Source organism: Drosophila subpulchrella, chromosome 3R, assembly GCF_014743375.2.
Source record: "Drosophila subpulchrella strain 33 F10 #4 breed RU33 chromosome 3R, RU_Dsub_v1.1 Primary Assembly, whole genome shotgun sequence".
Taxonomy (NCBI): Eukaryota; Metazoa; Arthropoda; class Insecta; order Diptera; family Drosophilidae; genus Drosophila; species Drosophila subpulchrella.
In genome coordinates, this window is record NC_050609.1 from 5,872,476 (window position 1) to 5,896,034 (window position 23,559).

The 23,559-nt window shown below is 40.7% G+C and overlaps 1 protein-coding gene across 3 annotated transcripts; it reads right to left on the reverse strand.

Moving 5' to 3' along the window:
* Positions 1 to 3,377: 3,377 nt before the first annotated feature.
* LOC119563468 (la-related protein 1) lies at positions 3,378 to 23,093 on the reverse strand. 3 transcript variants are annotated; one of them, XM_037876878.1, is made up of 7 exons: positions 22,646 to 23,093; positions 20,048 to 21,068; positions 10,419 to 10,764; positions 9,627 to 9,694; positions 8,284 to 9,284; positions 5,852 to 7,983; positions 3,378 to 5,772 (listed from the first exon to the last, which is right to left on the reverse strand). In XM_037876878.1, the coding sequence occupies exons 2-7, from the start codon at positions 20,876 to 20,878 to the stop codon at positions 5,057 to 5,059; spliced, it is 5,094 nt and encodes a 1,697-aa protein (XP_037732806.1). In that variant the 5' UTR covers positions 20,879 to 21,068; positions 22,646 to 23,093; the 3' UTR covers positions 3,378 to 5,056. The 3 variants fall into 3 exon arrangements, with proteins under 3 accessions (XP_037732806.1, XP_037732807.1, XP_037732808.1); XM_037876879.1 differs by lacking the exon at positions 22,646 to 23,093 and adding an exon at positions 21,861 to 22,151; XM_037876880.1 differs by lacking the exons at positions 20,048 to 21,068; positions 22,646 to 23,093 and adding an exon at positions 16,434 to 16,584.
* Between the last annotated feature and the right edge of the window lie 466 nt (positions 23,094 to 23,559).

A 23,559-nucleotide genomic window follows, 5' to 3' on the forward strand; every position in this document is an offset into this window, starting at 1 on the left:
TTTTTCGATATAAATGTAACCCAAGTAAATATTCCATTTGGATGACGTACTTTGTGCAGAGAAACATTTATTTATGAACAGTTCATGCATGCTCAAATGTCATTGAGTTTAAAGAATGCAACACCATTGGAATTTCATTTTCAGACTGCGAATTCTATATATATATCTATTTCATATATATTGTATTTACCATTGGTTGATTCCGATTCCACCAGTTATGAAAGACCCTAAAATAAGTATAATTAGTTTTTCGCCGAAACGCCGCTATGGTGCAACCGGAAACCATTTTATAAAATATTTCATTTAATTATTGCGAATAGTGGGATAATTTTTTGGCCATGCCAGCCATCTCCCAAGGGGATGGGCCAGTTTTATTCGGGGTTCCGGCCATTTCTGTTGCGGTGATAAAATTTTGACACAGGTTTGTCGGCCTTCTGCCACGCCCCCTCGATCCAAATTCCGGAATTCCCCGTCCGGGGGTCGAACTAATTAGACGGCGCACCAAAGCGAAAATTTTGGTATTAAAATTGTTGAAAGCTTCAAATTATATTTTTGGATCGCGGCAATAATTACGCTAAGCCAATGTGCAAATTGTTATGCCTGTGGTTTCCCCCGAACCCATCACATGTCGAATGTTTGTTCAGCTTTTGGAAAGTGGGCAGGTAGGTGGCGAGTCCTCGATGTGTAATCTGAAACATGATATAGAATATTTAGATGCGGGATGGGGGTCTGGATAATGACAGCTTTTGACAGGTTGTGTGGGTTGTCCGGTGATAGAACTGCAAGGATATAAAGAACAAATTAGTTTATCTAAGATAGAATCGATAAATTTATTCAAAATACTCATTATGAAATATCTGCATACAAATTTAATTTATAGACACCCCTTCGAATTTAAAGATGTATCCCATTACTCCTACCTTATGTAGAGCCTTCTCAAGACTTAGGGTGTCAATACCCCTTTTGGACAGTAAATCAACATAGCTTACCCCATGCCTAAAATGTACACAAAAGTTCCTTTGTTCTTTCGAAAATCCTTTGGTCCGTCTTGTATTTCTTGATCAAGTCCATCCAATTAATGTCTTGTCAGGCCGTAGGGGAAAACTGCTGGCGTTCAATGGAACAGCAGTCGCTGGTTATTAGAGGAAACGCCAATAAATTGCAACATTGACGTGTATCCCGGAATCCCCGGACTCCAAGACACCCAACGGGTATACACTGGTGGAAAAAATAATAGAAACGGCTTACTCGCTTTCTTATTTTTTTTTTATTTCATAAAAAACAAAGTAGATATATTTCATATATATTTTTTTTTAACAAATACTTATGTATGTTTTTTAATAAGGAACAAAAAGGTTATTGGTATGAAGCCCAGAACTTTCGTACTTACTTTGCTATTTAATAAGAAGTGCAGAAGTGAAAATCGTTTCTATTATTTTTTCCACCAGTGTATGTACAACCCACTTTTTCGCCGGAAGCATGTGCGTGAGCTAAGTGCGGGAAAAGTTCAAAGGCGAGTCACACGTTAAACGCCCATTAAATTTAGCTTCGATATGAATGCGATATGTGAACTCGGTCCTGCCCTTCCCCAAGGAAGGGGTCACGTGTGATTAGACCTGGTCGCGGTCACGCCAGCCGAAAGCCCTTATCCCCATTGAGCCATAAATATTGGTAACACAATCTAAGCTCTGTCGGGGTCAGGACTTGCGCTTGAGGTGCGAAAAGTCGCACTGCCAGTCGGCAGCCGGCGCACACACACGCCATCTGCCGGCCCGCACCGCCACTCATTTCGTAAGCCCCGCAAGAACCCAACTTTGGCCCCCTCCAATCGTCTGTTTTAAATCGCTACCAAATTGGTTTTCAATTTTTAAACGCCTCTCCAGGCTATCGGCTGCGAGGTGCCAGGTCCTAGGTCCTTCGTCCTCTGGTTCAGGTCCTTGCGTGCCTTTGCGTCTTGTCCTTTGTCGACAAAATGCCACACAACCCCACCCCACTCGGTACACTGGGAGTTACAAATTTCTGTTCTGAATAAAAAACAATTTAAGAAATAAATATCTTCATCAAATATTTTAAATTCAAACATTGATTTTAGATAGTCTTAATACTTCAAAAAGACCAACAAAAAGTATTTTTTAAATGACATAAGAAAAAATATTTCTTATTAAATTTTAATAAGTATTAAAGTCAGTATAAAGGAAAAGTTAGCAATCTTTTTTAGTGTACCACCCCTGCGAATGCCTGTGCCGCTCTTATGTTTTATACATGATTTTTCCACGCGCTCGCCCGGATTTGTGGAGTAGTTTGCTTCGGAGCCGGGAGCCAGGAGCCAGGAGCCAGGCCATAATTCAAGTAAGGCGTTAATCTGTGACACCCAATGCTCTGCAAAGCCAACAACATGTGTCGGGGATGGAGATCACAGCTGTTGTTTGAAAAGATGTTTGTAGTGCGGACCCCTGCATTTTGTCGCCGGGTGAAAAATGGCACACACACTTGAAAGGGTTAATTACTCAAGGGGTCAATCGATGGGGCGTTTTTTGCCCCTTGTTTGAAAAAAGCGGTTCTGATTAAAAATGGATACAATTTTATAAATGAACCAAACAAGTGCTAACGAAGTCGCTTAGGTATAAACTACCTTTATTTTCTTCATCGCCATCCGCTGGTAAAAACATTTTTCCAACCCATAGTACAAACCCAAGTTTTGGTTTTTTCAAGTTTTTTTTATTCATTTTTTTGTTTTAGTTTTTCTACTCATTGTTTTTAACATTTTTTTGTGTTGGTAATTTTAAAAAAATTTTTTACTTTTTTTGTTTACGTTAGTTTAGAAATTTTTGTGGTTTTCCGTTTTACATATACATATCCATATATATGCATCGTATAATTAATTATTAATATAATAATAGAAGTAAATATTACTCTTTATGGTTTAAACTATCACGTTTTTCACAATAATCATTTCTTTCGTTTTGCTTAGTATTCCTCTCGCATTTTCCATATTTAAGTAGCTTACAAAATTACTTTTAATAGAGTTCCATTATGTTCATTTCGTAGGTCTGTGTGTGTGTGTGTGTATCGTATCATATTCGTATAGTTAATTTTAAATTATTTATATAAAAGTTGCAAACTTAAAGGGCACATAAAGTCAATAAGCAAATGTGTGGTTGTGTGTTATCATAAACTAAAGTCAACACTTCATGTGAAAAACAAAATAGTTGTGGCAGAACTATGTATAATTACGCAACAGCCGATTGAATTGTCGTCGGACATCTCTCTCATTTTATAATATCTATAATATTGATAGATCGTTAAGCTCATACAGAAGCGTCTGGCCAATATGGATGTGATTGTGTTTATGTGTGGATAAAATTGATAAGGCGACATTTTAAAAAAGAAGCAGGGAAGTATATTTACAGATATCTAATGATTACAAAATAATATTTAATGAAACGTTCTTTGCACTTTTCGTATTTGCGTGGTGTGGTGTGGTGTGTGGTGTGTGCTGTGTGTATGCTTGCTTAGGCTAGATGAGCTAAGCAAAATCGAGGGGCTGAAGGACCTTGAGAGAGTTTTGCAAACTGCTCACCGTCAGGCGGCATCGGACAACTTCACCGTTCGCCTCTTATTTAGTTATAGTATTCTCAAATTGCAGTCACGCTTTAAAGTCTCTCTATATGTGTGTTTGGATATATGCAGATATATATAGTTGTTATCCGTATTAAGCTTACATTTGATTTCTCACATATGTTTTAAATTTAGATCTATTCACTATGCGAAACAAACTTCATTATCTCTTAATGCTTTTTTTTCGTTTGCATCATTTGCCTTTGTTGTTTTTATAAAGTTTTAAACTTTTTTTGGACTTGACAATTTTTGTGTTTTTAAAATTTTTTTGTTCTTTTTTTCTAGAATTTTTTATAGTCGTAGTTTTCTCGAATTAAAAATTAACAAGTGCAAAAACTAAAGGTAAAAAATAAATGGTTTTTGACATGCTTCTAAATGCTTGGCGGGGTACGAAGTTCTGAGGTTTTCGGGGGTGGACCAATTCGATAGATAGATCGGATCGCTATAGACTGGGGGCAGTGCACTGCGACAGGGGAAGCTGTGGACCCGAGTCCAAGTCGGATACCTATTGCTATACCGCTGGCGATTGCGCTGGACTGGCTTGTGGTAAATGCTTAAACAACTAAAATTCGCTGGCACTTGAGCCCCGCTTGCCTCAATTGGGTTTAAGGATTACAAGTTCTCGCTGCCTCTTAAACAATTACATTTTACATTTGCGCTTAGGTCACACACAAAAAAATAATCATAATAATAGTAATCATATATACGCGTTTTCTTGCTTCATACGGAGTTATATATGTATATATATATTCTTTTGTAATTTACAAAATTTATTTGCATTAAGATCATTTGGTTTTTGTTGTGTATCAATTTCGTTTGATTTGTTTTCAGTTTTCGTTAGGTAATATATGCATAGGTTATATCGTTATCGTTATGGTTATTATCTTTAATCGTATAGTACAACAGTTCATGGCATTACGTCAATTATTAACGCTGCTCTAAGTAGGAAAATTTGCCTTGGTTTTTGCATCGCATTAAAAAAATAAGGAGAATAATCAACAGAACAAAAATGTAAGGGCAATCGTTTCGTTATTTTTTTCCAAGATCATGGCTGGTTGGCACTGGTACAAAGCAGACAGACCCCGCTGTGTGTAATTGGTGTGTGTGAGTGGTTTTTGTTTTGTGTGAGCATTGAGCATTTCGTAAGCAACCATTTTTTAGTTTTTTGTCGAGGGTATGCGAGAAACAAACAATTAGAATCGTAACTACTAAACCAACGAGCGCTAGGCAAATTGCAATAAACAAATTTCAAAAATTTCACTTAATTATGCTAAACGCTAACGACTGTTCCAACTTTACGCTTGACTTGAATACTACAAAAGAATAATAAGAATGAATAAACAAAAGAGTGCGGAGCATCGGATGCGCGTGCCCCTGAAAACTAAGTCGTAGATATTAACTTACACCTAATTCAAAGTGTCTCTGCATTATTGTGTAACTACTTCTGTGACGATGACGAGCCCGATACCGTTACCGCTGGCGTTGCTGCTGCTGTTGCCGCTGCAGATGATGTTGCTGCTGCCGAAGCGGCGGCTGCCACTGCTGCTGCCGCTGATGTTGTGGCACGTGCTGAGTTTGTCTGTGATCCTGCTCCAGGCTTCGGTTTCTGTTGCTGCTGTTGTCGCTTGTGTGGCGCCAGGCCTGTATTGCTGCCGCCGCGTCGCAACTCGTGCTGCGATCCCTGATTGCGATTGGCCACCTGCGGCTTGTTGCCCAGGGATCCGCTGCGAATGCGCACTGTGCTGCTGCCGAAGGAGCCTGTGCGTCTGCGGTTTTGCTGCTGATTGTAGCCCCCGTAGCCCTGCTGATGATGGTGGTATTGCTGTTGCTGCTGTTGTTGCTGCTGCTGCTGCAACAACCTGCCCACATAGTCGCTGCGATTGGTGATGGTGGTATTGAGGCGACGTCCGCCGGCCGTTATAACAGCCGTGCCATCGCTCTCGGACACACTGCGGTGACGGTTGAGCTGACGGCCGGGATTCAGGCTGCCCACTCCCTGCAGCATCTCGTTGATCTCTGGCTCCACCACGCGGAAGTCTTCAATGTTCTTGAAGCTCTTCAGGTACTCTGCCAATTTGGGCTGCACCTCCAACTTCTCGCCGTTCTTGTAGTATTTGAGGAAGGCCCAGAACTTCTCAAGGCCGTACAGTTGACCTGGTAAAAGGAAACATAATTAGTAACGGATTTAAATTTAAATGTGTGTTAATTTTGTACAATTCCGATCAATTCTTACCTGTTTCATAATCGGCAACCGTCTCGTCCTGGAAATCCTGATAGACATTTGGTCTGAACTTCTTCTCCAAGCCGTACGAGAAGAACCGGAAAAGGCACTCGAGACCGTAGCGGAAGCCATTGCCGGCATCCTCCAGCGCCAGCGAGCGGAACTCGTTGTACATGCTCTTGTTGAAGTTCTCGCGCAGGAAGAACGACCAGAAGCGGTACAAGGTGTTCATCTCCTGCGACTGTCCGTAGCCCAATCGTCGGCGCTCCTTGAGGCACCGCGAATGGTACTTGTGGTAGGCCTGTTGGGTGAAGTTGTTCTCCTTGAGCAGTGCATGCGACGGATGCTGGAATATGGGCAACGATTGCGGCACCGAGGATCCAAACGATCCGTACGATGAGGCAGTGGGCGATGTGCCCGCCGAGGATCCCATCGATGTGGTGCGCGGTCGGTGCTCCACGGTGTCAAGCAGCCAACCGACGTGGGCCTCCACTGGCGGATTGGCGGTGTGGCGGAGTTTCCTCTTCCTCGGCGTCCGGGGATCAATCGAGTGCGAGTTAGGAGCAGCATAAAAGCGGGCACGTCGGGATTTCAGGGTGTTGTTCAGCGTGGAGTTCAGTGTAGTATCACCCACAAGGGTCTCATCCAAATCCTCTTCAATTGGCGGCGGTGGGGGCACCACCTGCTGCGCCATCACGGATTTGATTCGACCACCGGCCAGCTTTTCAAAGTCCGCCTGGGAAATCACATTAACAGTCTTGTAATCAGTCACAACGTTGGTAGTGGTCCACAGATCCTCTTCATAGTTGACCAGACCGTCGTTGATGATGTTCTCTAGATCCTGGGTGATTTTCGTGCGCGATGTAAAGTCGGCGGTGCGGTCGTAGCCCTCGTGTTTGGGTGCTCGACCCACTTGGGCGACAATCAGCAGCTTGTTAATGTCACGATCGGCAAACTCGTAATCGGACTCGTCGTCGTCGGAGAAGTTCTCGGTGAAGTTGTTGATGCGTCCGGTGCCGGGGGGTAGGGGGTCCATTAGCTCCTCGTCAAACTGGAAGTCTAGTTCTTCCTTTTCGGCATGGCACTGAGCGGATGGCGGAGCAGCTGTTTTGGATGAGGATTTGGAGTGGGTTTTGGAGTAAGCAGCATTGCCAGATTTTATGTTGTTGTTCGTGGTGGTAGTGGCGGTGGAGGTGGTTGTGGTTTTGGTGGCATTATTGGTGGTTGCTTTGGTGGCTGAGGAAGCATTGTTGGTGGTTACACACACAGTGGCTGATGATGAGGCGTTGGATGGGGCGTTGTTGGACGTGGACTTGGACTTGGACGTGGACGAGGTGTTGTTCGTTTTGACATTATCGTTATTATTGTTGTTGAGCGTTTGTGAAAGCGGTGGCTGTTGTTGTTGTGGTGGTGTAGTAGCGTTTTCTTTGATAGCATTTGATTTGGAGCGTCTCTTTACCTCTTTCCACATGCCCTCCGGCTCCGCTACCAAAGCAGCTGCCGCCGCACCAGCTCCCTTGCCCGCTGCAGCAGCCGCAGACCTCTTGTCCGGCGTCGATGTCGACTTGGGCTTCACACTCTCCGCCAGTCCACTCAAATGTCCAGCCAGCTCGGCGGCACCACCCTCCACCTGTTGGGTCAGCACACTGATCGCATTAACAGAGTTGAGAGTTGATCTCTGCTGCTGCTTTTCCTGCAACATCTTGGGCACCAGATTCTGTGAGTTCCTTGGCACAGGCGGCGGCGGAATGCTGCTCAGCGGCTTTGTGGCCATCGCCGCTGTGAGAACGGGCGGCGGCGAACCGACCTCAGTCTGCTCCTCCAGTTTCTCCTCATCCCCCTGCTTCTCCGGCTGATTCTGCTCCACCACCTGGGCGCCAGCCTTAAGTTCCCCTTCCTGAGTCTCCGGCACATCGGTGATGGGCCAAGTGGTCGGTGTCGTCTTGGTGCGCACCTTGTAGCCCTCGAAGAGCTCCAGTTTATCCGATTCCTTGATGGCGTTCACAATCAAAGCCACATCGGTGGTCAGTGCGAGAACGCGATGGAACGAGGCGATCAGGGTGACTGGGATATAGCCCTCGGGGTCCATTTTGCGGCGCAAAAAGAAGTCGCCGGTAAGATTGTCGGCGCTGAAATAGTATTCACTAAGGGGGATCGAAAGGAGAGAAAGTGGGGGTCAACAAAAAGGTTCTTAGATACGACAGATATAATGCCTTTGGCTGCAGAGAGTTCAGTAAGGGGTTCTGGGAAAACATTTAGCATAGGGTTTGACAATTCGAGGAATTTACATGAAATTACTATAATTCAACTTCAGATATTAAATATAAGTTCTTTAAAATGTAGAATTATTTTAAATTAATACAATCTTGTGATTTTTAATCATTTCCCAAACCAGCATACATCTAGCAAAAGGCATTAGGCATATATTGTACTGATCTACTCACACTTGCTTCTTGATGGCCTCCTTGACGCTGGTGGCGTCCATTTCGATGTAGGCGGCGGGCACGTTGCCAAAGTAGTGGGTGCCCATGAGCACATACGACGACTGCGAGGAGTCGGCGCCGGCGGCGTCCGCCGGCAGATAGTTGGCATACTCGCCCGAAGCTAGCAGATGGCGTGGTATGCGATGAGTCGGGCGACCTGGTCCCTGTCGGGAGAATCCGCCCCGGCCTTGCCGCCCGCCGCGGTACGGCGTCCGGTAGCGACGCGGCCCGCGCGGTGCTGAGCCAGCTGCTGCTGTTGACCCGGCACCACCCGCTGCTCCAGAGCGCTGCTCATCGAGCGCTGCGGCGGTGGTGCTGCTGCTGCTACGCCAGGAATCCACGCGCTCGGACGTAGAAGCCGCTGTGCGTGACCCGTACGGATGCCGGCCAGCGTGTGGATGCCGCGACTCGCCTCCCGCTCCTCCAGCGCCCGGCTGGCGGTCATGGTAGACGCGCGGTGGGCGGCGCTGGTCGGCGCCATCATCGCTGAGCCGCCGATTTGGCCGGCCGCCAATCGGCTTGGGGCGACTGGACTTAGCCAGATCGATGGGCAGCGGACGCCACTTGTGCTTGGGTAGCTTCTTGGTGAGGGCAGGCCCGGCAGCGGTGCCAGAAGCTCCTGCAGCAGCATTGGCCGCTGGTTCAGCGTCTCGCTGGGCTTTGGCATCATGACTCGTGCTGGCAACAGATGCAGTTGTGGATTGGTTGTTGGTGGTGGCGGTGGCGGTGGCGGTGCTGCTGCTGGGATTGCTGTTGCTGCTGCCGCTGCTCGAGGGGGCGACGTTAGACTCTGTGGCAACTTCACTTGAAGTGGTGTTGCTGGCTGCTACTGCAGCTGCTGTTTTGGCTGGCTGCTGTTTTTTCGTTGGGTTGCGCTTGGGTTCGTTGCTGGTGGCTTTGCCACTGCCAGAAGTTCCGCCAATTAGCGTGGGCCAGTCACCAACGTTGCTAAAGTCGCTGGCCTGTAAAATATCGTGTTGCATATTTAGAATTACGAACTTAGTAATGTGATCGATTAGCCTTGATAAAGTGATTAATGTAAAATCAAAATTTCTATCTTATGAAAACAAATGCAATATTTTGCTTAGTTTTCATTTAAGAAGTAGATTTATGTTATAAATCTTTTTAAGTTTTTGTTTTACTTTTTTCAATATTTGTGCTATATGTACCTATGATATATTTATAAAAATATCAAAATATAGATGCACATGTGCTTTATAACAAGTAGTTTTTTCATAAGATATCATTGTTGTGTTTACCATTTCATCGGCTATAGTTAAGAGCTTAATTAATTGATTTCTCACCTTCTGATTGACCTTCTTTTTGTCCTTTACCACGACTTTGGCAAGCACATCTGCCTGACTGGCATCAACTGTAATGAAACAAGCAGTTCTGGTGTGAGCATATTGAAGTACAAGAACAGTGTTTTAAAAATAAGAAATCAGGCCATGCCACGCCATATGCGTCGCCAAAAATTGAGGCCCTCTCTCGGAGCATCAGGTCAACAGAGAACCCGAGTGAAAAGCCCGAGAGTCGGCGACACGTGAGACGAGAATGAGAACAAGTGCGCGAGGGACCGTCACATGGTGGTCAGGTTCTCCCATTCACATCTCTTTCATCAAAACAACTCTATGGGGGGTAGCAAAGTATATGGAATTTACAATTGCGAAATCTTAGAATTCCCTTTAACTTGTACAATAATCAATAGTATTTCCTATAGTTTCTTTAATATTATAATAGTTGCTTATTAACAGGATTGAAGAAAATATTGAAACCCTCGTGAACATGTTAAATTGAACCTATGCAACTCTCGGTTCCTAACCCTAATTGGAGGTCGTTGAACTCATGAAATATTCACAAAATACTATATATTTTACCACTCTTTTACTAATATGTTATGCAAAATCAAAAACATCTATAAATAATACCACCAATAAAATTATAGATTGATATTAAAATTTATAGCTACACATTCACCATATTTTTTGACTGAGAGCTAGTAATATTTATGGTTTTTTGTAGGTCTTTTTTTTCCTAGTTCACTTGAGATTAATTGAGTTTTGTATGGAAAATTTTCCATCGACCACGGCACTCACCAGTAGTTGTTGTTGCGGCTGTTTCAGTTGTTGCTGCTGCTGCTGATGATGTTGTTGCTGTTGCGGATGATGGTGTTGCTGCTGCTGCTGTTGTGCTTGCTGCTGCTGTTGTTGTTGTCTGTACAGTTGTTGTTGCTGCTGGTGTTGCGCCCTGTTGAGGTTGCTGTTGCTGCTGCGGTTGTTGCTGCTGTTGTTGTGTCTTTTTGTTGCTGGCTGTGTTCTGTGCGTTGTTGCTTTGGCTGGCAGTCTGCTTGGTTTGTTGTTGCTGCTGTGCCTTGGGCTGCAAAACACGTTTGTCCAATGGAGAAGTTCCTGCCTTTGGGCTGCCGGATTGTTTAGCCGATATCTGTAAGTAGAAACACATTTGACGGATGTGAGTTAAGTCCCAAAGGCTGTACACAGAGTAGGTAACTCCGAAAAATGGTTAAAAATCAATGCAACTCCGACTGAACTCCCTATGCGCAGTGTCCCTAACCCAGATTTAGTTCAAGACAAGGGTGGCTATCTACTATATCGCATAATGTATATATATATATTTTAGAGAGCGGTTTATTTCTCGTTCTGGCACTGGAAAATTACCTCGTTTTTCGTACAAGAGCTTTTAGTTTCTTTGCTTAGGTTCACTTTTAATCACTTGTCTCTGCGGGTTTTTCTGTTATCTTTGTTTGTATGGCTTTTCATACAACACCTTTGCTAGAACGAGCAATTAGCACAGTTGTTGTTGCCGCTTTTAATTTTTATTGGGCCTCTTGGGTTTATTTAAACAATTGTCTGGTATAATTCTGAAACGCGTCCGTTCTCTCGAAACGTTGGATGAGTTCTGTGCGATAGCGACAGTTTTTCGATTCGAATATGCCTCTGCCTCTTTATCGCTCCCTCGCCTCGCCTCGCCTCGCCTCGCCTCTCCTCTTTCTTTCTTTCTCTCTCTCTCTCTCCCCCCCTTTTTTTCGCTGTCCACGCGTTGACTACGTGAGCAAAAACGAAGACGACGATAGCACAACAACAAAGGCAGGGCGGAGGCATAAAGCACGGCAACAACAACTGGTTTTACAGAGCAACATAAAAAGCGTACAGTGAAGCTTCTGTAAAATTTGTTAAGTAACCCAATATATTGATCTTAGACCCTAAAATTCCGTTTTATTTGATTTTAGTTATTTAAAAAAGATTATATTGTTTCATTGGAGAGTACGTAGTGTAATAAAATTAGATTTGTAATTTTGGTAACTAAATACCACTAACATTCGAAAATGTTTTTGGAATGATAAATTTGGAATTTTTAAATCTATTTACCTTTCCACATATATAAGTGATTCAAGGTTCCTAATTAGCATTTTTTATTAGCCTAAAGATTTCACAGAGTGTTTTGTACCACAGTATCTATATTTTTACAATCTATGTACCATAACAAAGATATAATTGATCCAAGAATCCCAAATTAATACTTTTAGTTTTTTTTAAAAGCTCAAAGCCTTTACATGTTTTTTTGTATCTAAAGAAGTACCACTGTATCCCCCAGATCCAAAACAAAAACAAAACAAAAAACAGCCGATGCGCCGGTTCATGGATGCGTGAGAGAAAGAGAGAGAGGGAGAGACGTAGCCGGCGAGAGAGTAGGCGCAGGGCACCCTGTACTCGTATCTGTATCTCAATTTTTATATGTATTCAATGGATACAGGTTTTCGCTCAGTGTGCGTACGTGCGTTTATTTTATGGTTTTGTTTTTATACGCATTTTCTAAATGTTGTTTTGATCGACTTCATAAGTTCACACACCCACTTCCCAAAGGTTATGAATTGAAAACAGGTGATACGTATATCTCCAAATTAAGCAAAAACCTAACTATTATAAACATAAACATTGGCCATCCCGCTCGCACACGAGGTATGTAACTTTTACGGAGCATAAAAAAGAGGCAAAACAAAACAACATGTGATTTTCGGCACGTAGGCCATACGAAGGAGAGTCAAAAAGTGGAGAAACGTGGTGGGAAAACTTCAAAACAAAGAGAGATGTAAGGAGAGAGAGTAAATCGAGATGTTGCTTAAATTGTTCAATGAAAAATATTGTATAGGGAAAAAACTTTTTTTAAGTACCCCTTGGAAAAAATACTCTAAATCAAAAATATTGAATACAATAGCATTTATAGCAAAACTACAGTTCCCCTATTGTTATGATCTATTTTTTTATTTACCTATTATAATAAGGCTTGTTTACCATATCATTTGAAACTTGAAAGATAATGACCTTAAGCTTAATTTTGACCTTAAACCATTATCAAGCCCATATATCATATCACAGAGCTGATATGACATACCTATGATAAACAAGATACGAAAAAATTATATTGTTTTGAAATGAAATTCCTTTATCATGAATATTTACCCTCGACCTTTACCAAGTTTGAAATAAATAGATATTAATTACACCCATTAAATAAATTTCTTTAGTATACCTGAATGGGTCACGCTTATACTAAATATATTTTAACACTTTCCATGCAGTTGATCACGTATTCATCTCAATTTCCAAGGATAAATGCATGATGTGTGCCAATAAACTATAAACGATTGCAATCATTTCGAATAAAGTTCTATGAAAACTATATGGAGAATGACCATGACTCTACTCAATTGCAAGGACAGGGAATTTTTCGTTCTTTGTGAGTCATAGTCGAGTAGTTTTGCATCGGAGAAGGACATTTTCCTATGAGTCACAAGGTAAATACTACTGTTTGTAATTTTCCACTGTACGCACTCATAGGGAACGCTTTCCCATAAACATTTGATTAACGTGTGCCACTTGTCAAGCACATGTTTCGAATTCTATATTTATACAAGCATGTTTCTTATCATTTTCAGACATTTTGAACCCCCACATAATTGCTGACGTACTTGGGTGTTTGTCATTAAATTTTGAATACTATAATACCTATGGGTAAGTTTTTTCAAACAACGATTAGGCACATTCATTAAGACGGATGGTTCAAGGTCATTGATAGTATAAAAAGGTGTCTTGATTTCGCTTTAACTCTGTACAGTGATTCATAAAGTACTTGAAATTGTTTATTATACAAAACAAACTTGAACTTGCCTATAAATAAAGTTTCAGTTATCCCAACTGTTTCAGTTTGTCTTGTTTTTTAACACCACTTTTTAAGTATATCTCTGGGATCTCTGTGAATGCACCACATCGAGCGATCGCTAAAAGACAACTGAGGCGCTTGCAATGCAAAATGACTATTTTAAATAACATTAGAATCGGGCTAGCACGATAGCAACAACTGAAATCGTATAAAAATACGACAAAGAGAAGTAAAAATAAAGGCAAACAATGACCGAGAGCCGGGTAAACGTGCAAAAAGACCCACATTCAGCGATTCTGGCATTCTCCGCGTTCTCTAAGTCAACAATCGAATCGCTCGTAATCAGTTTGAGGTTATAGTGCAGGAGGGATCGGGGTGGTATATAGTATACATACCCCTTTTTGAGGTTGCGAGACGGTCGACGGGTCTTTCTGCGTCTTAGCAAATTGAAACTACAAGCAGAATGCAAAAACCAGTCAATAATGCCGGCCGCAAAAGACGTTATGTAAAAATATTGTAAAAAAAATGCGAAAATAAAACTAGAAAACGTGCTCAGCCAATCGAGTGAGCTAAAAAAAATGATAGCTATACGTGGGCAAAAAAAAAAAATTTTATATATGGAGAACAAGTGCCCACAATCAGCTCAGCTTACATGCAAAATAACAAATATACTAATATAACACGAGAATCGAGATGATAGCCTACATGATACTCAGTTAATTTGATTTTACTTAAAGATCAGAACAGTAAAAACTATGTTCTTCAAAGAATTGTTAAGTATAACATCTAAAGTTCACATAATTATTAAATTACACATTAAAGTTGAGTATCATCATAGAATAACATAAATGGTTTCAAAATAATAAAAAAAAAAAATTAAAAACACTAGAGAATGAAACATTTTCAAGAACATATCATATCCCTTTTGCACTCTAAGACTAATGGGTACGCAAAAGGCCGTCCAGCTTTAAACACAAACAATTTAATGACTATTATTCATTTTACTTTTTTTTCTATTTATAGTTTTATTTGTGATTAAATTGAGCGATTAGACTTGGAGGCTTTATGAGGAGAGGTGAGGAGAGTCAGGTTATTCGGATCCGTGGCGACGAACTCCTACGACTCTCATGGCACAAACACCGATAATAATACTCCGACTTTATATGGGGGGTGTGTGCGAAAAGTTGTTTACGCTCAACAGAGTCGACCAACTTTACTAAATGCGTAGCAGGGCTTAGGAACATAACTCTTATCGAGGTTCCAGTCCCCGGAGAGAGGTAAACAAGCCAAGAACAATTTTGCACAAAAATGCCGTATAAATTCTATATTTAACATTTATTTGTGAAAGTAAAACAGATGCCTTGTTCAGGGTTTTCTATAATTTTCGAATAAATATTTGAGGTAGTCTCCATCACCTCATGGTTTTATAATCAATCGCATTGGTCACGTCCCAGTATCGCTAAAATATATTGAGCAAATCCCATAGATTACTTCTATCAGCAGTTTAAATAACCGAATGCACTGTGACCTTCACTGTACTTTCTTATAATCTGCGATAGTTGCGCAAATATTTAGTGGGGTCTCTTTTAGTACTGCAAATAATTACTCGAAAGATCTAAGGAAGTAAGGTAGCACTTCTCTACTGCCAAGATAAATGAAAAATGTAATACACCTCATATCGGGTATTACGCAAAACCAATTCCAAAACCAATTCCAACTATTGAATCGTATAGGTATCAGTGATGCAAGTTATTGCAAGATGTTATCCAATGGATTTTAAAGTACATAATTTTATCTATCGACTTGTAAGATATTTGTTGGGTATACCACATACGGGATATATGTTGGTTTTATAATATAAGAAGGTGTTCGATATCCTGGATATCTTACAATTTCAAATATATCAAGTTTGTTGTGACACTTATAAATCGAGCATCAGAATAAAGAGGCTCGTTCCTTGTTCATAAAATAAGTGTATAAGTAAATATTTTGTCATTTTCCTCTTGACGACAAGGGAAAAATCTTAATCCCATGCACAAAGAAATGGGAAGCGCAAGCACTTTTCTGGCAAAGAAAGAACATATAAGTATCTGATATAAAAGGCAAATATTATATGTCTGTATACATGCATATTCCGACCGATCCCATTGATATCATCAACAAAGATGACAGCAACAAGGGAAGTATTGGAAAATAAATACAATTGTACCTTGGGATTTTCCGAAAACAATGTGAGTGGAAAATTACAAAGTTAAGCGAAATCGAATACTCTGATAAGAGGCTTACGAAGCCTGAATTTCCCATGTCGCTTCTGTTTGAAATATGAATATTTCTGCAACGTAATGTATAAAGAAGGGAAAAAGCTAACCCACAACGAACGACAACGTAATTGAGACAAATTAATGTTATTAATCTCCGGTTGCAAGTGAATGCCTAAAAATAGATCGTTAAATTACAATGGCTGTTCGCCTCTTGGGTCAACAATAATAGCAGTGCGCATATCGGAGATCATTGAGTTTTAGTGGGGTTACAATTAGAGGGAATAACTATTTTTAATAGGTACGGTAATTGTTTTTGTACTTGAAATGTAAGCATTAAAAAATATAGCCTATATATAAATGGTTCCTTTTATTGTTGATATTTAACACAAATAATTTTAGTGTTTTTTCTTAAATATTTTTTAAAATTATCTATTTTATTAAGCATTTCAATTCCTAATAAGATTGATTAAATATGTAAAAATATTTTCCAACATTTGATCTAAACAAATAAAGTAGTTTTTTAACTTAAAAAATCTCTTTTCTTTATAGCGAATATTCACTGTACTAAAAATGGCACACATTTCACATTCATTCCTCAATTGAGCATGGAGGTCTCTTCTTCTATTAAAACCATAAACTTTAATTAAGTAGTTAAGATGATTGCATATTTACTTTCGTTTTCATGTTTGTTATTGTTTTGTTCCGCCGAAAGGTGAGAGAGGGGAGGGGGAGAGAAATCGCGAGAGAGGCGGCTCTTATCACTCTCTTTGTGTGTTCGGCTTTACGCTACGTAACGCGGCGTAACGTTAACGGAAGAGAGCGAGACGGCGCTTTCCATTCGCGACGGTTAACGTAGTAGTATCAACAAGTATATCAAGTTCTAACTTCCACGTCGACGGCTCACGCGATTTCCAGCCTTCCAGCTGTATGTGTATATTATTATAATTTCGTTATTTATTCTTTGAAACCGCCTCGCAACAGAGCCACCCAGCCAATTTCACCACGTGGTGAATTTGCAAACACGTGCCGTCCCAGCTGATTACGTTATAACTGTATGAATATATCTGTTCACGATCGTGTGGCTTAATAATGGAAACTAGATAAAAATAATGGAAGTGTGCTTTATTCCACCCGCGAACTCTTCCAGGGCACACGTCAACGGCAACTGGCGTGGAAAAATAAATGGGCAAATAAATTTGAATTGCTGCCCTGCAACGCTGCCGCTGCGCAGCTGCAACTCTGCCGACGTCGCCGCTCTGGGTTAAAAAACAAGAATCGAAGCTAACCAATTTCAAGACACACTTTTTAACCCTCCAATCAAGCTTGGCGTGCATGTTAACCCCTTGGTAGCCATGCATAAATAATGGACTGTTTTCTTAACCTAAATTTGATCATAAAAAACCTTTAACCCATAAACAAACCTAAAATTTTCAACTCTATTTCTTAAATTATTTTTTTTTGATTTAAAAAAAAAATGGGTTTAGATTCAAGTCTTGTATGGGATAAAAAATCCAGAAATTTTTATTTTTAATAAATGGTTACATACCCATATGCTAACCCCCTATGTAGATTCATCTTTGACTTTTCCAAATTAGTTTAATCCAATTTTAAGCAGTTATAGTAATAGTAAACCAAATTAGATAAATAAAAATCAGTAATTTATGGGAATACCCAGTCGTACATTGCATGAACGAAACCCAAGTTGTTAACCCAGCTATTAATTAAATTAATTTAATTGTTGTGCCAATCTGCATCTGATCAATGAAATTGCGTTTATAAAAAGAATCCCCTGTTTTAGTTTAACCACTTAAAATGTCATAGGCATTAAAATAAATTTAAGGTGCTATTGTAAATAAATTACTTAAAATAAAGTAGTAGTTTAATTCGATTTTTTGTTGTACATATATGTACCTATAAGAGTTTACCTAGACTCCACCCTTAAATACAATCAGAACCGGAAAATCGATTTAGAAACGGTTGAAAAGAGCATAATACCTATGTATATAAAATATATTCCTTAAAAATTATACAAAAAGAGTACCAAAATATTTCTAATCATTTGTTGAACTATTTTTGTTGCTCGCTGAACAATGGATAAGTACCTTACTAATCAGTTTGATGACACAATTATAAGCAACTAATGCTTATAAGTCTATACAAACTATTTATTTCCACAATATAGCAATAGATGTTATTATTTTCCCTAACATAAGAACTAAATACTCTTTTACTTCCATAGAAGTTATACATTTTTGCACAAACACGGCTCTTAACTTCCTAATTAGTCTGATTTGCATATGCAAAGAATGTCAAAAGTGAGAGCTATGTCTTTGCATATGGATTTAAAGTAGCACATAACGCTTTCGAAAGCAAAGCGAATTTCAAACTTCCGCTTGACAACAAAATAAGAAAAGTTTAAAACGTGTAAACTTTTGGCTTTTAGCTTTTTCCACAGAAAGAAAATTAGCCACACCTTTTTGGTGTGTGTTTGTGAGTCTGCTTTTCTTTCTATCTTTTGCCATTCATTCTGTGTTGATTTTTCTGTCTCCCTTTTGCTCCCACTTTCGTTAAATTCGCGGGGGGTGGGAAGTGGGTGGTGTTTGGATAGATAGACGACAAGCGGCTGACCTTGACATTTATTTTTAGTTGTGAAATATTTAACTTTTTCTCTCGTTTGTTGCGACACCCAAAACAGATGTGCCATTATAGATATAGAAAAAATAATTGGAAATACAGAACATGGGCATAAATAAAACAAATGGTATGAAAACAACGAATTAGACAGACTTTTTGGCTTTGGCTTTATCTTGGCAACAAACATTTTATTTATTAATACCAAACAAACAAATTAAGCAAACCCATCCCTATATTTTGTGGACTAAAATAAAATTGAACTTTGCAGTGCTACAGAGCTACAAAATAAAATATCGCAAGTTTTAAAATGAAAAAGTTTATATAAAAAATCAAAATAATATTAGAAAACCAAAAAACTGAATTCAGTTTATTATTCATTTCACAGAGAGTACGTTTACTTTAAACAGGGTTCACCGTAAACCCAATAACTTTTCTTTTTGCAAAACAAAAAAGAACCTTTTCGTTTTTTAAGAAAGCCAAAAAACGCCGGCAGCAATTTTCGCTGACATTGCGTAATATAAAACAGCCAGGAACAAATAAAAATAAATGCAATTAAATGTTTGTTTTTTCCCCTCGTTTTGCGATTCTCGTGTTTCGCTTTGTTTTGCTTTCGATGACACACTGCTTGCCAGATATTATGCAACCTGCAATTGTGTATCTATGAGATACAATTTTGTAATCTCTGCTTCTGTTGTTGGTATTATTAGCATAACGATGATAACGGCAGGAAAAACCACAACAAAAAGCGGAAAACGTGTTTCCATTGCGCCGCGTGTTTGTTGTCATTGCGGCTCGCACTCTCGTTTATCAGCCGCCCCGCTTTGCTGCCTCTCTTCGTCTCCGCCATTCTACGCACATTTGTTTACCAACAACCAAACACACATACACACGTATGTACATCGAAATAGTGGTCATGCATACATACATACATGGTCATGTTTTTCCATAATTTTTAAGACGCAATTTGGACAAAAAACAAATTGAAGGGGAGACCAAAATACGAGTGACAGCAAAAAACGTGCACTTCATTTTGGGGTTCCCTAAGAAACAATACCTTATCAATATATACATTGAATATTCGCTTATTATAAGCTGAATTTGCCATATAATCTCTATGTATTCGTTACATTTCCCAAATTTCTTATGTATTCTGTCAACTTTTCCTACAAACCAAGTTTTTATAAGCATTTCCACTTCACTGAATGCAATAAAGGGTTGAAACCTTTTTTTTGCTGTAGTTTCTAGAACAATCCATTTTTACAGAGCTTTCTATTTGCATTTCGCAATATTTGGTTTAGGCTTACCTTTTTTTTGCAAATGCAAATGCTTCTGTTTTTAATCTGATTCATTGTTCTAGATGACACTTTTTAAACTGGTTGCTATACCATGTGATATAAGATACAATCTGTCAATCCAAGTCTTAACAAAGTGTACAGTGTACAGAATAGTTCCTGATATTATGATCTCACAAGACGAATTTACATATTCTCGTTTTAATATCTTTTATAAACCCATTAACACAAAAGTCGTAAGTCTCAACCTAATAAAACTTTCTCATAGCGACAAATACAATCAATATTCTCGACTATAACCACTTCCAATTCTCTTAAGGATTCTATGTAAAATCAATAGAATATTATTCAATCACTCACCTTCCAGGCGTTGACCTTGGGCGGTGGTGCGGCAATGAATCGCTTGGGCGGCGGAGCTGCTCCGGCTGCCCCCTTCTCGCCCGCCTGCTGGTCCCCGTCGCCGGACTTGGCCTCGTTGCCGCTGCCATTGCTCCCGGCTCCCTCGATGCTGGCACTCGGCGAGGTGTCCTTGCGATCCTTGTGTACCTTCGGTCCGCCCGGGGCAGCACCAGCGGCTGCAGCTCCTCCAGCATTGGATGCTGCAGCAGCAACAGCTCCCGTGGCAGCCTTGCGGGGACTTCCGCCGCGTGGGGCACGCGACCTCACCGACTGCTTGCGATCGGGATCGGAGGTGCCGGGGATGCGTCTGCCACCACCAGCCTGCTGGGATTTCTGACCATCGCCACGTCCTCCGGTCGGCTGTTGATCGCGCGGCTTCTCCTTGCGCGCCTTTTTGCGATCGCGTCGGTGGTGCGATAGCACCGGCACAAAGTCATTGTTATCGTCCAGTTCCGAAGAGTTCTCGGCGGTGTTATCGCCTCCCGAGGCGGCGGCGCGTTTCTCCCCCGTTTGGGCCAGGCTAACACTGCTGGCCAGCGGGGATTCCCCAACGGCGGCTGCCTCGGCGGCGGCGGCCTCCTCGCTCCACGACTTTAAGCTCTTCAGATTGGGTTGGTTCTCTTTGTTGTCCACGGCGGTGGTGGTGGTGGTGCTGCTGCCGGTGGTGGTCTTCTTGGTGTCCAGGTTCTGCACCACATTGGCGTACGAGGTGGTGGCGGCGCTGCCAGAAGCGGCGATGGTGGTCACAGGAGCGGCTCCTCCCGTGGACGGCGTCTCCTCCTTGCCGGACATGCTCCTCACTTGTGGCTGCTACTCCTGCGGTGTCTTCGACTCCGGTTTCCTCTCCAGAGTGGGCAGCAAATCCGCTGCTCCTGCTCCGGTTTCGTCAGCGGCTGATCCTCGTTGTCGGGTCAGGGGAAACTCTTGGCTGCTTCCTTGCCTGCTCAACGGGATGCGGTTGATCGAGAGATCGGCTTCCGAACTGCAGTGGTTAAGAAAGATAAGTCCGGTTAGTTTATTCGTTAGATACACAGTTTTGTAAGTCTTATCAACCTAAGGAATAATTCTGTGGGCATAATCGATTAAATTAGGTCATCTATTTGCACAATTTTATTAGGAAAATGCAAATATAAATCAATATAAGCTTCTGTTTTAATAGAATAGTAGAAAATCGATATAATATAAACATCAGTCCATTAAAGGGTAATAAACTTTTTTTAGAACTTTTATTTTACGCTTGAGTTTTAACCTATTAAACCTTTTATTGGACATTTCAGTGTAGTATTCTTGCAATGTGGATGATATTTTGTGGTAGAGTTCAGTTTACAGACTGTATTTTCGAAAATTTAATTATAAAACATTTTCAGCTATATCGATAATAAATTCAAATATTTAGTGCTTTAAAACTGACAGTAAGCTAAAACATGTGCATATATTTTAAATTTTCTAGAGAGATAATATATATTATAATATTAGTAATATTAATAGTTAAAAGCACAGCTTGAATAAAAGTCCATATATGCATAATGTACATGTATCTCACGTTATGAAACTTTTATCAGTAACTTAACTACTATCTTCAAACTACTTAAATTCCCTTCAAGCCTGACTTTACTGTATTTACTAGTGGTTTTTCTATAAGATTGCGAGTTTAGCGAACTCGAGGTGTTGTTGCCCAATTACGGCGATTAATCTCAAGTTCGTCCATCTCGCAATAATATTTATTTACTCAATCTTAATGCAACTATTACAACACACAAACACACCCACATACACTGCACTTTGAACCTGTGATAATATTTTCAACGGGGATTCTTATTTTCTGGGGACTGCTGAAAAGCCTCCCGAGGAGTGCGGCGAGTTTTTAAGAACTGGCCATCGGAAAAAGCCTCTCCCCAGCGGCCTTTTTTCTTGACTTTCTTTAATTCCTGTGTGGCTGTCACGCTGCTTTGGCGAATTGAATTTACTGCCACCGATTTTGCACGATTATATACTATGTAGGAGCGGAGAAAATCCGTAGCGAGGGCACGACCAATCGTTGAGAATCGAGAGGTATTATATTATTATGCAGCAGCCACACAGCAGTGTTCAAAAGAAGAAGAAGAAGTGAGGTTAGATTTTTGCCCCACCACAAGAGGAAGAGGAAGAAGAGTAGGAACGAACAGGAAGAAGCAGAGGCTACACACAACGCTAAGCGACCAGGGCTGGCTAAACGGTGCTGGCCACTTGTCAGGCAAGGCCTTACGTTTATCACGTTACGTTTAACGTTAGCCGTATGTGACAGGAAATTAAGGGGTGTAAATGGCCAGTTATAGTAAACAATCTAGAATAAACAACACTTGTTGTTGCTATACTCTGCGGTGCAACAACAATCTGTATGTTTCCCTCTGCCAAATATTATGCAATAACAAATGCATTCTCTTAACGGCCTGCATTGTTGTTAGTGCCGCCCTGGTTTTGGACTACAAGAACAGCTGATTTCGCCTGCAACTCGCCTCGAATTTCAAAAAGATGCACGCGGTCACACACACTAGCATAGGTTTTGATTTAAATACGCACCAGAAAATGACTGAACGCCAGAATCAGAATTTGATTTTGTTCTGATCTCTCTCCCACTTTTTTTTTCGTATGTATGTTCACTACGCACTTTCCGCTCCGCGTGTGAATATATATGTGGGGGTGTGTGTGTGCGTACGTGTGTTGTTATTGTTGCTTTGCTATTGCTTTTGCGGGTTTCCTCGCACACACACTTTCGCACTGCTCGCACTCGCACTGGACTCGTTGCCTCTCGCTCGCACTCACTCACGCGCTGGTGGGCAGAACGTTACGAATATTATTGATCTCGATTTTTTGCCAATCGCACACACACTCGACTCGTTTCTGGTCGCACCGATCTTTCGCCGTTCACTGGTGTTGTCAATTAACCGCAATTAATCAATTAATTGGAGCATTATACCGCCGAAAAGAAAATCAAAATCGGTTACCAGACATGTGGTTCTACGGGTCCAAAAGAAAAAGAGCAGGGTTGTTGTTCATTTCGTTCGCTTTGCGCTGCGATATATATCGCCTGTGGCGATGGCTGCGATTCTCAGGGCTGGCGAATTCGTAACGCAACTAATTTTGCAAATTATATTCGTATTTTGAATGTTTTTATGATTTCTTCAAAGGCAAAGGGCTAGCTAAAAAATTATTCATATTATTTCATTTACTCGCTTTAAGATAAATATAAATAATAAATTCTTATTTATGCGATATATCGATTACCCTCGTTTAGGATCCTAAGTTTTTTTTTGTTTCAACGTATATTTAATTCAAAAATATTCTAAGGAGTTAAAATAATTAGAAAATACATAGATTTTTGTTTTTAATTTCGATATTTCAGTAGTTATTACAACGTGTTCAACGTAACGTTAGCCCCGGTTTATTACGTATTACAGCGGTAACGTGACGTGGATTTCTAGACCACGTATGTT